We start from the raw sequence: 14,953 nt of genomic DNA, 5'->3' as shown, positions 1-14,953 counted from the left end.
ATAAGAGCATGAGTACGGGGGGGGGGGAGTATAGTGCCAACTTTAAGAAAAGGGAATGCTTGGGTAAGAGAGGAAGAAGCTAAATAGTAACTCAAAGGAGAGATGGTTTAAAAATCCTGGGTTCTCTAAAACCTTTTGAGGATGCTTGAGATTTTGACCCATGGAACAGATAATAAATTAATTTGCTTTCTATCAGCTTGCATGTTTGCAGAATAGGTTAATATTCTTTGGTCAGGAAAAACATTTTAAAAAATTAAATCACACTTGGCAAAGAAATTCATCCTGAGGATGAAATACTAACATGTACTTTAAGATGCCAGTTACAGGAATATTTGTGTAGATTTTTTTACAATCATATGTCACTGCTAAAATAGGGTGCATCAGATTTATGTGAAAGAACAAAATCAGCAGAGGTGATCCAGGAATGGTCCTTATGTGCATCTGATCAAGTCCAATCCCATTCAAAGGGATACCGAGAAAATTTGAGGATAAGATTGGAGCTTGAATCCACTGATGATTATCTTGGCTTTTTATTCTTCTAGGCTTGATCAGTAAAAAGTACAGCTATAAGGAACATGACTTCAGCATGGCCCCCATATTCTTGACTCCACTGATAGACCGAACAGTAGTGGCTGGCTATACCACCGCCCTGAACTGCGCAGTGAGGGGACATCCTAAAGTATGTACCAGATAAATAAGAGACATCCAGTTGCTGGAAGAAACCATATGAGACAACTGAATGATGCAAGAGAATAGGAATGAGCAGATGTGTGGAAAGATAATGGTTTCTACTTTATTAGACAATTTTAAAGATAAAATTAAATTATAAATAATGAGAAAATATTACATCTGATTCAAGAATTTATAATCGGTATTGAAAGCAAGAGCTGTTTAATAAATAAGCAATGGACATTGAAACCAATATTAGGCAAGATATTAGGATATCTTTTAAAATGCAAGATATGTTTAATTAATCAAAATAACCCATATATAAATTCATGTTTGTTTCCTTGTGTTTTGCAAATAATCATTAAATGGCTTTCAACATGTGTACAGCTGCTACATTTGGCAAGTAATTAAAAGTCAAAAATTTTATAAGAGAAATAAGTTTCTATGGCCAATCTGCCAAGACATCAGCTTTTGCTGATCACCATTTTATGACCATGGTGGGTTTTAATAATTAGTATAATGCTATGTATTGCTATTGAGTCTGATTGAGTACATAAAGTACAATAGCCTTAGGGATGTGTATATCCATATAATGGCTCAGCCCAGCCATTTGGGATTGTGAGAAAAAGCTGCCAACATTTCAAAATCCATTGCTCAACAACTGCACAGTTGATATGTCTGGCCACTTTAGAAGGTTCATTCATTAATATGGGAAAGAAAAAAGAAAAGCATATCTAGGGAAAATTGGTGAATGGGGATTATTGAGTCCTTCCCTTGCTTGTTACTTCTCCCCAGCAAAGTTCTTCCTTTTGTACTTGCAACCAATTTTCCCCCCAGCTAGACTCCCAACTAAATGAACCAGGCTGAGGAAAAGAAATTCAGGCCATTTTGTGAGAGTACCCATGGTGTCTTTCTCTCCAGCCTGCTTGCCATGAATGTATGTTTGCTGATCTAATGTGTAATTCCCGTTTTATATCTATGCTTGGCAAGTTGGCTATAGATGCCTGAGAAAAAGGACAAAAAATTAATGAAGAAAAGGGAAGGAAGAAGGATAAGGAGTAGGTAGAAGGAAACAGCTGGAAATGAGTTTCTGTGAAAATTTAGTAACAGGAGCCCTGCTGCATTAGATCGAAGTCTTATACTCTAAGTAATCTTCTCAAACTGACCAGTAAAATGCTTCCAGGAAGGCCACTTCAAACTGGCATTAGGAAATACCACTATCTGTCATCCTTCATAAATGTATAATGGTCATGTGTTAACGGGTATCTGTATACTTATTCTTTGTGAATTTGTCCTATCTAATTTTAAAGCCATCTAAATTAATATCTAATTTAGTGTCTAACATCTAACATCATTGTCTCAGCTTCTGCCAACCTAGCAGTTTGAAAGCACGTAAAAAATGCAAGTAGAAAAATAGGGACCACCTTAAGTGGAAAGGTAATAGCGTTCCGTGCGCCTTTGGCATTGAGTCATGCTGGCCACATGACCACAGAGATATCTTCGGACAGCGCTGGTTCTTCGCCTTTGAAACAGAGATGAGCACCACCACCTAGAGTCGGGAACAACTAGCACATTTGTATGAGGGGAACCTTTACCTGCACTAAGTTAGTGAGCAGCACCATTGATTTTGGCAATACATTTCTTAACATTCAATATACATTATTTCTTCTGCTCTGGCTCTTCTTTTGATGGGATATATTGTCTCCTACTTAAATTGTAATATGAATGGTTTTGGATTTGGAGTACTGGAAGGACAGTCAAAATACAGTTTTAAGAATTTTGATAGAATGCACAAATAACATATCAAAACCTTTAATTTGACTTTTATACAGTTTTCAAATCAAAATAGTTTGTTCTGGAATTATAAAATTTTATGATTACAATGTATGGCCCTGGGTTAAAATAGAGTGTGACGGTGAAGTTATTTGATTTGGATTGTTTTCTATTTTATCCCACTTGTTTACATTCCCAGCCCAAGATAATCTGGATGAAGAACAAAGTGGATCTCAGTGGGGACCCCAAATTTCTGCAGAAAAACAACCAAGGAGTGTTGACCCTCAATATCCGTAAACCAAGTCCTTTTGACAGCGCCACCTACACCTGCAAGGCCATCAATGAACTGGGCGAGGCCATAGTAGAGTGCAGGCTGGACGTTAAAGGTGATTTGGAATGAAATCATGACATGGCCTGAAAATGCATCAATGTCACTTGTCAAAGATGCAAAGCAACGGCTGCAGCTAAGCCACTAACGTTTCCCAATATTGGCTCACATTCTCTAGAATTGCCATTCTTTGCTAACTCACTTTTACTGAGCATGTCACTCTTCTTATCACATTTCTGGATTTTGTAATTGTTGCCTGGAATTTCTTTGTACCTGTTTTTTTTTTTTAATTTTTACAAGAATAAGCTTTTGCTGCACCAACCCCAGCTTTGTTCAGCATGAAGAAGTAGAGCATTATTACATCTTTTGCAGGTGATTGGACCATTAATTAAGGCAGTCTTGACTGTTGCTTCTGTGGCTTTTGCTTCTCATTCAAGGCTTATGGGCATTAGTCATGGATAGACTTTTGAATCAGTTTCTTTGCTTGTATGTGTGTGTGTTAATTACAGGCTTACTTTCTCTTCTCGTTTTTCTTTTATAGCAAAGTAGCTCTTTAACCAGAAAGGAAAGGAAATAAATAATGCAAGGAAATACATTATAGCCAGCTCTTGCTGCTAAGCGCAGAACAGAAGCTGATTAATAATTCATTACTAAAACTTCAGACATGCTCACAGAGAGAATTACCCCAGTTCAGTCTTGAATCTTTAGATAGTGAAGAATCTTTTCCCTTGTATTCTCCCTTGTGCACTTTTTTATGTCTTTTAAAAGGATCCCCTGGGAACACAATGCACCACAGACAGATAGGGACAAGGAGTCAACAGCCTGGGCAGGATCTACATTACTACCCCTTGCTTTTGGGAGGCATAATGGCTGCATCGCTTCTGAAGGCATGTTTTGCCCAAGTAGATACGTGACTAATAGAAGAATGCAATACTTCCTGGTTTGACCACCTGGTTATTGGGGATACCTCATAACTGTGAGAGAACAAAGAGACATTTTTAGCAATCAGTAACACACCAATTGTAGATTCCATTTGCTGACATACTCTTAGTTTTAGTCCTGTTTTCAACTTGTAAACATGCAAAGAGTTGATCATTTGTTTTTTGGGCTCCTGCACATTTGATGCAGTTAGGGCAAAAAAAGAGATATAAATCACTTTTTGCTTACCAGTCTCCTGAGGGAAGCAGAAATCATGGATATCTCTACCTCCCTTTTGGTTCCTTCTTTAGGCAATTTCACAATGGGAATCTATTCAGATTGAATCTAGTCAATTGCACAATGCTTCCCCTGCTCCCAATGCTGACTCAAATTCTTGAGATTCTTGAGATTCTGCTTATGCTGCACAAGCAGCAGGTATGTTTGTCTCCTAAAAATGAAACACTAAAGCTATTTGGCAGCCGGCAAAAGTGGCAAAGGCGGCAAGATCTGTTGTAAAAGGAATTGGGCAAAATGAATTTCTGAAGGAAGAATCATCATTTACATCACACATTGTGCCCATATAAATCCATGTCCTATTATTTTAAAACTAAACCATATAATTTAACCATCAATTAACCATCAATTATTTTAAAACTAAACCATCAACTGAGGCTGCAGAAACCAAGAGCATTCATATTTAAGCTGTCTATCACTCTACTATCTTCTCCATTGCCAGTTATTCCCAATGCTTTTAAAAACTTTTGTGCTTTCTCCCATAGATTGAAAGCACATTAAGTGTGATGTTATCTGCACACTTGAAAACTTAAAACTTAAAGACAATTTATTCAACCAATCATCGTTCCACCAAAACTTATTAATAGCTGAATATAGAATTTCTTTTTTTAATTAAAAAGTTTTATCAAATATTACAACAATTTTTTCCTCGTCCCTCCCCCCCTTCCCTCCTCCCCCCACCACCCATCCCCCATCCCACCTCTCCCTCCAACCCCCTCACCTCACCTCGGACTTCCCAGAGCAAATACAGGGTATAACATTTAACAAACTAAAATATACTAACTTTCTGTAGGCTCCTAGTTCCCTTTTGCTCTTTAACTCCCCTTTCAACTAATAAAACATAGTTCAAAAAGAAAAAGTTGAATTCATTCATAAGCTATTTGAAGCTTTTTAGTCCGATATTTGTTTTGAATATAGTCAATCCATCTTCTCCATTCCGATATATATCTTTCATTTGAATGGTCCTTCAAATACGCTGAAATTTTGGCTATCTCTGCTAAGTTCACTATTTTTAATGTCCATTCTTCAATAGTAGGCAAGTCTTCCTTCTTCCAATACTGTGCCACCAAAAGTCTGGCTGCTGTTATTAAATTTAAAACCAACTTAGTCTCTATAACAATCTGCAATTATACCTAGCAAGAAAAACTGTGGAGTAAATTTTATCTTCTTTTTGAGAATATTTTGAATAATCCACCATATTTTTATCCAAAATGCCTTAATTTTTTTACATGTCCACCATATATGATAATATGCGGCATCATCACATTCATATCTCCAACACTTGGGTTGCACACTTGGATACATACAGACTAGCTTTTTAGGATCTCAATACCATCTATAAATCATTTTATAAAAATTCTCTCAAGTTTTGAGCTTGCGTAAACTTCACATTTCTTCCCCACATATTTTTTCCTACGTTTCCATCATTATTGGTTCTTCAATATTTTGTGCCCACTTTATCATACAATCCTTAACTAACTCTGTTTCTGAATCTATTTCTACCAATGCATTATACAACCTTTTTATGTGCATTTGACTTTGATCTCTAATCTGTTTTACCAAGTTCTCCTCATTTTGCAAAATACCAATTTTCTGATCTTCTCTCCATCTAGCTTGCAACTGTACATATTGAAACCATGTTTGAATTATCCTTTCTTCTCTTAGTTGATTCAAAGATTTTAGTTGTAGTATACCTCTTTCCTTGTTAAGAAGCTCTTTGTATGTAATCACATCTTGTTTTTGCTCTACACTTATATTCTCTATCGCGTGTCTGGGTATTGCCCACATTGGTAACTTCTCGTTTAATTTATACTTATACTTTTTCAAGACACGCAGTAAAGCATTCCTTAATATGTGACTTTTAAAAGTCTTATCCACTTTCTTATCATATAGTTAATAAGCATGCCACCCATAAACCAAATCATATCCCTCAATATTCAGTATTCTTTCTTCTGTTGAGTTCATCCAATCACTCATTGCTGATAGGGCAGCTGCCTCATAATATAGTCTTAAATTGGGCATTTTGAGACCTCCTCTTTCACGTATATCCTGCATTATTTTTTGTTTTATTCTTGGTCTCTTCCCTGCCTAAACAAAATTATTAATACCCTTCTGCCATATCTTCAAATTTTCATCTTTTTAAAATATTGGTATCATTTGAAAAAGAAACAAAAACTTAGGCAAAACATTCATTTTTACTGCTGCTATTCTTCCTAACAAGGATAATTGTAATTTTTTCCAATTTCCCATCTCTCTGTATTTTTTGCCACAACGGATCATAGTTGTGTATGAATAATTTTGCATTTGATGTCATAATATAAACCCCCAAATACTTAACTTTTTTTACTATTTCAAATCCTGTTAATCTTTCTAATTCATCTTTTTGATTTGTAGTCATGTTTTTAGTCATTATCTTTGTTTTTCCTGCATTTATTTTAAATCCAGATACTTGCCCATATTGCTTAATTATATCCATTAAACCTACAACTGACTGTAATGCTCCTATGTAACACCTCTCCTACGCGAGCTGCACTGGCTCCCAGTGGTCTTCTGGGTGCGCTTCAAGGTATTGATTCTCATCTTTAAAGTGCTCCATGGCTTAGGGCCCGGGTATTTACGAGACCACCTTCTACCACCGATAACCCCCCTTCGGCCAATCTGCTCCCACAGAGAGGGTCTCCTCAGGGTGCCGTCAGTCAAGCAATGTCGACTGACGACCCCCAGGGAGAGAGCCTTCTCTGTGGGGGCACCTGCCCTCTGGAACGAACTACCCCCAGGAATACAACTGATCCTGGACCTCCGTACTTTCCGTCGAGCTTTGAAGACCTTCCTATTTTAGCATGCCGGGCTGGCTTAAAATTTTAATGGGTTATTTTATGGGCAAAGGGTTTTAAATTTTGGGAAGCCAATTTGATTTAATTCTGTTTTAATTTATTTTAATTTTTATATTGTATGTATTTTAATCTTGGCTATTCACCGCCCTGAGTCCTTCGGGAGAAGGGCGCTATACAAATTTAATAAACCTTAAACCTTAATGGTTGGGTTAAAGTAACAACCAAATCATCTGTGAATGCTCGTACTCTGTAATCATACTGCCTAATTTTAATTCCATTTATTTTGTCGGACCCATGTATCTTACTCAACAAAAATTCCAAAGTCAAGATGAACAATAATGGAGACAAGGGACATCCTTGTCTTGTTCCTTTTTCTATATTAAAAGTATCTGTTAAACTACCATTAATTATTATTTACGGTGTTTGTTTCTGATATATTGCCTTAATAGATTGTGTAAAATACTCTCCAAACTGCATCTTTTCTATTATTTTCAATAAGAAATGCCAATTCAATCAATCAAATGCTTTCTCCGCATCGAGAAATATTAGCACGGCAGGAATTAGGTTGTTCTTCCCCAAATACTCTAATAGGTTAACCACTTGCCTTACATTACTCTTCATTTGTCTACCATTTATAAAATCAGTTTGATCATTATGAATCATTTGTTGCATGACTGTCATTAACCTATTTGCTAGTATTTTAGCAAAAATCTTGTAATCTGTATTTAAAAGTGATACAGACCTATAATGTTTTGGCTGAGTGTGGTCTTGCTCCTCTTTTAGAATCAGAGAAATAAAAGCTGTCCTCCAAGATGAGGGTACATCTGCTCCAGATTGTATGTTGGTAAATAACTCTTTGAGTGGTCCCACCATTTCTAACTGCAAGTGTTTATAATAAGCAACTGTCAAACCATCCGTCCCAGGGGCTTTACCCACTTTCAACTGCTTAATTGCAAGCATGATCTCTTCGGAAGTTATTGGTTGATTTAAAGCTTCCCTTTGCTCTCTTGTAATTATAGGAATATTCTCTTTCTGTAAGTATCTATCTACATTTATACTTTGAATTTTATCACTAGCATACAACCTCGTGTAAAATTCTAAAAATGCTTTTTTAATCATGTTTTGCTGATAAACCTCTTTACCTTTATATTCTATTTTCTCTATGGTCCGTGACTTTTGTTTTTTCCTTAACAGATATGCTAGCCATCTCCCTGGTTTATTGGCATTGCAAAAAGTATTATGTTTAGCATATTGCAAATTAGTTGCAACTTGATCTGCCATTAGCATATTAAATTGCCCTCACAGTAAGTTAATTGCCTCTTTTATTTCCTTGTCTGCTGGGTTCAATATCAAAGCTTGTTCTTTTTTTTAAATTTCCTCTTCTAAGTCCTTCCTTTTTTCCCCCTGTTTACATCTATATTTATTATTCAAATATATCAAAATACCTCTCATATATGTTTTACTTGCATTCCAAACCATTTCCATAGATATACCCTTATGCATATTTATAATAAAAAATTCTTTCATAAATTTTTTGCATTCTTTTATATTTTCTTCATATCTAAACAGATTTTCATTTAACCTCCAAGACCTCTTAGATCCCATTCCATACTCTAATTCTGTTTTTGTAGTTTCTTGAATCATCTGTAGTTGCTGCAGTCTTAATTCTTCTTGACGCTTGGCTGCCGCTCGGGTCTGTCTTTGATCCTTAGGTTCTTCTATTTTGTCGAACACTTCCAAAGCTTGAGCAGTAGTTGAAAGTTGTATTAATCTTCTTGAATAATCAAAGCTCCCCTTTGGGCCTGTGCCAGCGATTCTTCCTTCTCCCCCTTTCTTGCCCCCTCTGCTTCCGTCTTCCTTCTAGCTTCTGGAGACTGTGGGCATCCAGCCTTTAGTACATTGGTGTAAAAATCTCTTGCCTTCCACACTGAGTTAAGACAATATCTTTCTCCTGAATAGTTCACAACTAGTCCAGCTGGAACCTCCCATCTGTACGGTATCTGACGGCTTATCAGTTCTTCCACCAGAAAGGCATAATCCCTTCTGGGTCTCAACATTTGGGGGGGGATTTCTTTCAGTATTAAAACCTCCTGTCCCTGCACTTGAAGTTTGTTTTTGTTGTAAGATTTCATTGCGTATTCTCCTGGTTGTAAAATAGACTACAATGTCTCTTGGTAGATGTTTCTGTCTGGCAACCCATGAATTGACACAGTAAATTTTGTCAATTTGCTATTCAAGATTTGCTTTTTGATCTCCCATTACCTGTGCAAATGCTTCTGAAAAGATCTCTCTCAAATTCTCTTATTTTCTTTGAGGTCTCTTATTCTCAAAGCAAATTCCATATCTCTATATTGTATCATTATCACATCGGCCTCAGCTCTTTCCATCTTATTCTGGACCTCTCCCATTTTATTTTCCAAGTTCTCATTAGACTGCTTAATTTCTTCCACTTTTTCATCTATTGCTTCAATATGGCCTGCCAGACTTTGAACTGCCATGATAGTATCTTCTCTAATTTCTTGATTTCGTTTTTAAATAATCTCTTTAATTTGAACTATCTCCTCAGCAACATCTCTAATTTTCTCCTCAAACACCACAGTAATTTTTTTTTCTGTAACAGAGGCTTGTATTTTAAGGGCTTCCTGCAACATTTCAAGTGTTAATATTGGTGGTTCCATTGGAACAGAGAGAGATTGCAATTTAGACATTTGAGCTGGCGAGCTCCCAGCACTTTTGGGGACAATAGTCTTTATTTGTTTTGAGGCCATTTTTGGTTTCCAATTTGAATTTATTCAGCAGCCAGAACAACAAATCCACCAAATCCAAAAATTCCCAGTCTTTAAATAATATCAACCTTTTTTAAAAAAATCACTGCTGCAGTCTTTTTAGCCTTTAATCTTCTTTTTTTTTTAAAGCAAAAATCTCTAATTTTGAACAGGGGCTACCAGCGCTAAACGAAACGTACCTTTTTAACTTTCGCTTTCACGCCCCATTAAAGCTCAATTGCCATCTTGGTTTCACTTTCTCCCCTTAATGAATCACAAGGAAGTAATACACATTTGGAGTTAAAGTTCAGTACTTGCAAATCTGCTCCCTCCTGAGTTTGCTGAGCTTGCTTCCGAATGATGTTTATTCCAAGCGTTGTTTGCAGGGGTGGTCGTGGCATCTTCTTCTGCTTAAAGCAGAAACGTCCTGGATCCGGAGCTCTGTCGGGCTTCCAGGAAGCTCTCACCCTTCAAGCCCCAGAATTGTTCCTGGGGCTCCTTGGGGAGCTCTACTTACCCCCGTCTGCTCTCTTCCTCCCCTTTTCCTGGGGAGAAAGTTTTCAAGCCGCTAGACAGCTGATTTGCACTGTTCTAGCGGCTTTACGAGATCGCAAGGCTGGCGCTCAAAAAGGAGCGTCTTCGGTGCCTGCGGTGCCACTGGAAGTCCCTGTCTATATAGAATATAGAATTTCAAAGTATTCAGTCACCAAATATACAGGCAGTCCTCAATGTTTCTGTTGTTAAGTGAAACATTTGTTAAGTGAATTTTGCCCCATTTTACAATCTTCCTTGCCATAGTTGTTAAGTGAATCACTGCAGTTGATAATTAGTAACCTGGTTGTTAAGTGAATCTCGCTTCCCCATTGACTTTGTCAGGTTACAAATGATGATCACATGACCTTAGGACCCAGCAACAGTCATGCCAAGCATCTGAATTTTGATCACACAATAATGGGGGTGTTTCAAATCTCATAACTGTGAAAAACAGTCATGTCACTTTTTTCAGTGCCGTAGTAACTTTGAACAATCACTAAATGAACTGTTGTAACTCAAGGACTATCTGTAGTTTTCTCATTCCGCTTTCAATGTTTATGAGTTAAACAAATCTAGGAGTGGCTAGATTATTGGCCTGCTGTCCTCACTTGTTTGTGCATTTGTTCCCATGTATTTGTGTTCATTTCTATGGCAGTTTACATTCCTTCTAAAAAGCTGCTAATGGGATGGCTGCAAAAAGGATTGATTTTTGAAATTATAGTATTAGCAAATGCACTGAGAAGCCCAAAAGGCCTACTGTTTCCCTTGTGCCAGATAAAGTGTGTGCTTTTAACTCCAATAGTGCCTAAGTGTTATGTAGTAATGAACCAAGTGAGAGTTCTATGCTGGTATGGCACCTCTGAAAGGTGTGGCATTCAAACTATCTTGGCAATTTAATACAAAAAAAAAAATGAATTGAAAACAAATTGAAATCAATGCCTCCAAACACAAGAGGAGCTTGCTAGAACATAAATTGCATCTGCTGCTGAAATGAGAAAGGGAAGAAGGAAAACAGCAGATGGCAGCAGCTGACTTATTCTGACTGTTCAGAAACTGGGTAGGGTTAAGCCTCCATAATACTTACTTTTAAGGGAGACCTTTCAGAGCAATAGGCTCTTAGAAAGTTGAAAGAAATCCAGAGGTTGTAACTAGCAAACTATTTCTATACTACTGGCAAGAAAACTACACTGATTTAAATTACAACAAGCTAAATACTGATTGCTGAATACTGAAGGCACTACGCAGACTAAAACCATCTCTATCTATCAGACCTGATGGACTATGTGCATACTTCTTAAAAAAGCTTTCCACTGCTATAGCAGAACCCCTAAGCATAATTTTTGAAAAATCCTTCAGGACCAGCTCCCTATGGTCACTAGCCACAGTCATACCTATCTTCAAAAAGGGAGACCCCAGCCTACTTGAAAATTACAGATCAATCTCTTTATGCTGCGTCACCTGCAAAGTCATGGAATCAATCATTAACCAATCCATTCCCCTTCACCTAGAAACAAACAACCTAGTCTCTAATAAACAATTTGGTTTCAGAAAAAAATTATCCTGTAATCTACAACTTCTACACTGCAAAAACATATGGACCAGAAATCTCGATCAGGGAAAAGCAATAGATGCAATTTACATAGACTTCTATAAAGCCTTTGATTCAGTGGTACATGACAAACTACTTCTAAAACTATGACAAACTATTTCTAAAACTAAAATCCTATGGCATCTCCAGACCTCTACATAATTTAGATAGCTGCGTTCCTGTCAAACAGACAACAAGCAGTCAAAATAGGGAGCGCTCTATCAAATCCTGCACCTGTTAATAGCGGTGTCCCCCAAGGCAGTGTTCCAGGACCAACACTCTTCATATTATACATAAATGACCTTTGCGATCATATTATAAGCAACTGTGTTCTCTTTGCCGATGATGTAAAAATATTTAACACCATCGACAATGCTGCTATCCTTCAAAAAGACCTTGACTTTGTTTCAGAATGATCAAACAATTGCCAACTCCAAATCTCAACCAACAAATGCTCTATCTTACATATTGGCAAAAAGAACCAGAACACAAAATACAAGCTGAGCGGACACGACCTTGCAGATGACCCTCACTCTGTCAAGGACCTTGGAGTACTCATATCTAATGATCTAAGTGCCAAAGCCCACTGTAACAATATCGCCAAAAAGGCATTAAGAGTTGTAAACCTAATCTTGCATAGTTTCTTCTCCGGTAGTATCACACTACTAACCAGATCATGCAAAACATTTTCTAGACCAATTCTCGAATACAGTTTACCTGTCTGGAACCCACACTGCATTTCAGACATTAATACAATTGAGCGTGTCCAGAAATATTTCACAAGAAGAGTCCTCCACTCCTCTGCTCGAAACAGAATACTTTATGCCACCAGACTTGAAATTCTGGGCTTAGACAATTTAGAACTACGCCACCTTCAGTATGATCTAAGCATAGCTCATAAAATTATCTGCTACAATGTCCTACCTGTCAATGACTTCAGCTTCAACCATAACAATACACGAGTCCACAATAGATACTAACTTAAAGCGAACTGCTCCAAACTCGATTGCAGAAAATATGACATCAGCAACAGAGTGGGCAATGTCTGGAATGCACTACCTAACTCTGTGGTTTCATCCCAAACCCCCCAAAATTTTAACCTAAGACTGTCTACTGTTGACCTCACCCTATTCCTAAGATATCTGTAAGGGACATGCATAAGAGCACCAGTGTGCCTATGTCCCTGTCCTAATGTTTCCTCTATTTGTATCTATTTTATGTATTCAATTCATGCTTATACTTATATATATATTACCTAATACGTTCATGACAAAATAAAAAAAATAAAAAAGTGGGGGGGACACAGTTGGATACTGAAACTGATCACTCAGAGAAGTAGTCCCCTTTGATTAGCTGAGTTCAAGTAGAAGATAAATAGCTATTAATCTGAGATGCTTTAATTTACATTTCTAAAAGGCTGAATTTGATAGTCTAATTGGGGCCTTTCTAATTCTGCGATTTTATGGACATGTTCTTCTGTCACTTATGAGCCAAGTTAAATTTCAGGCAGACTTTACTTTCAAACAGTAAGGAGGAACTTGGGATTCTAGGCACTTGCAACTTACCAGCATTCATTTCTAATTAACATCATGGAATCAATGGAAGATGGTACACAACCAGCAGCAGAGACAGGGAAAGTCCTTAATCCCCAACTCAGGATGTGGAATTTGTTGTTCAAATGAGTGAAAAAGGGAAAGAAGCTTTGCTCGCCTTTTCATGAAGCTAACATAAAACTCCTAAGCTCATTCATTCTTGTTTTTTCTTTTTATTCTCTTCTTCCCTTCCTAACAGCACCTCAGTAACCTTGTTGACACAACTGTCAATTCAGGCAAATGGTGAGTAACATGTATTTATTTTTCAATATATCTAAAGAGGGAATAAGTTAATGCTTGTTATCTAAAGGACAACAATGCATTTGTGTATTCCTCTAGAAAGAACAGTGACTTGGGTGTATTAGAAAATAACCTGATGATTAGGACTACATCTTTTTTAAAAGGGTGGCGCTTACATAAATTTTACATCATGAATTTAGGCAAATTCAGCCTGTCTTACTCAGGTGTGCTATGTAAATCATAAACACTGGTTTAAGATCCAGTGAGCCAAAGAGTCTGAATGAGTCTCTAACACAGGGGTCCTCAAACTACGGCCCAGGGGCTCACTGAAGCCATTAATCCGGCCCACACAGGAGCATGAGGTTGCCCCGCCCACATCACCCCACCTACTCACTGGCTCCCACCTGCCTTCTGGAGGATGGGGAGGCCAAAACCGGGATGTGCAGAGGCTCTGGAGGCCAGAAATGGGCCCAGTTTTGGGCAGCAGAGAGGTACTGGAGGCCGGGGAGGCCAAAAACGAGCCTGTTTTGGGCCTCCCCAGCCTCCAGAGAGAGAGAGAGGGAGACACACACACACACACACACACACACACACACACACACACACACACGTCCCTCATATACACCCCAAGGCAGCCACATCCCTTCACTATCCTGCTTTCCACCCTCAGGAGCATAACAAATTAAAGTTTAATTTGTGTGTATTGTTTGGACTGCTAAATTGGCCACACCCAGTCACATGAGCACCTAGCCATGCCCACCAGCTGGTCTGGCCCCCGAACAGACTGAGGGACCGTGAATTGGCCCCCTGTTTAAAAAGTTTGAGGACCCCTGCTCTAACATCAGTCCATTCCTCACCCTCAAGTTTATAACATCTTCTGTATCATCCAACCATTTCTGAGGTGAAATAAAGCCTGAATCCATTACTGTTATTGTAGCACAAAGTTTGATGACTCCAGATGATTCTGTAGATCTCAGTTTGGACTCCTGAAGAAGAACTCTGTCATACCTGAATTATCTGGGAGCACTGAAATATTGGAAAGACTGGGGAGCATGGAAGGGGGCCTTGAGAGGGAAGTCAAATGACCTATTTACTTCCAATTTCCACAAACAGTGATTCTTGCTCTGCTTTTTCCTCAGCATGTAGTCACCTCATTTTTGCTCCAGTGTCCTTTCCTATATTGTGCACAGGCTGGGCAGAAGTGCATCAAGACCAGTCTCTCTTCTTTTACCACCAACCCTATTACAGAAGCCACACATATCATATTTGGAGCAGAATTACAACAATCCAACTAACCTTCTCCTAATCTGTCTGTCTGTTCAGTCAGTTCCTGTGTCAATAAAGTGAATTGATTGACTAATCTGGATCCCTCTTCCTGTTGGAAAGGTCGGCAACATCTAAGATGGGGTGGAAGACTG

At 38.0% G+C, this 14,953-nt stretch overlaps 1 protein-coding gene across 4 annotated transcripts in view; it reads left to right on the top strand.

Moving 5' to 3' along the window:
* The window catches only part of MYBPC2 (myosin binding protein C2), an 83,533-nt gene extending 68,638 nt beyond the window's left edge, over positions 1-14,895 (top strand). For 3 of the 4 annotated variants that reach the window (XM_060691549.2, XM_060691547.2, XM_060691548.2), the window contains exons 27-30: positions 543-679; positions 2,642-2,828; positions 13,495-13,538; positions 14,675-14,895. In XM_060691549.2, the coding sequence (XP_060547532.2) occupies positions 543-679; positions 2,642-2,828; positions 13,495-13,505 (335 nt within the window). In that variant the 3' untranslated portion in view covers positions 13,506-13,538; positions 14,675-14,895. The remainder of the gene's footprint in view (positions 1-542; positions 680-2,641; positions 2,829-13,494; positions 13,539-14,674) is intronic. The other variant, XM_060691550.2, reaches the window with a different exon arrangement.
* Positions 14,896-14,953: the final 58 nt, after the last annotated feature.

The sequence above is a fragment of the Pantherophis guttatus genome, chromosome 4 (assembly GCF_059756535.1).
Source record: "Pantherophis guttatus breed Tessera chromosome 4, ASM5975653v1, whole genome shotgun sequence".
NCBI lineage: Eukaryota > Metazoa > Chordata > Lepidosauria > Squamata > Colubridae > Pantherophis > Pantherophis guttatus.
Note: the sequence above shows the minus strand (reverse complement) of the source record. Positions and strands in the feature narration are given on the sequence as shown.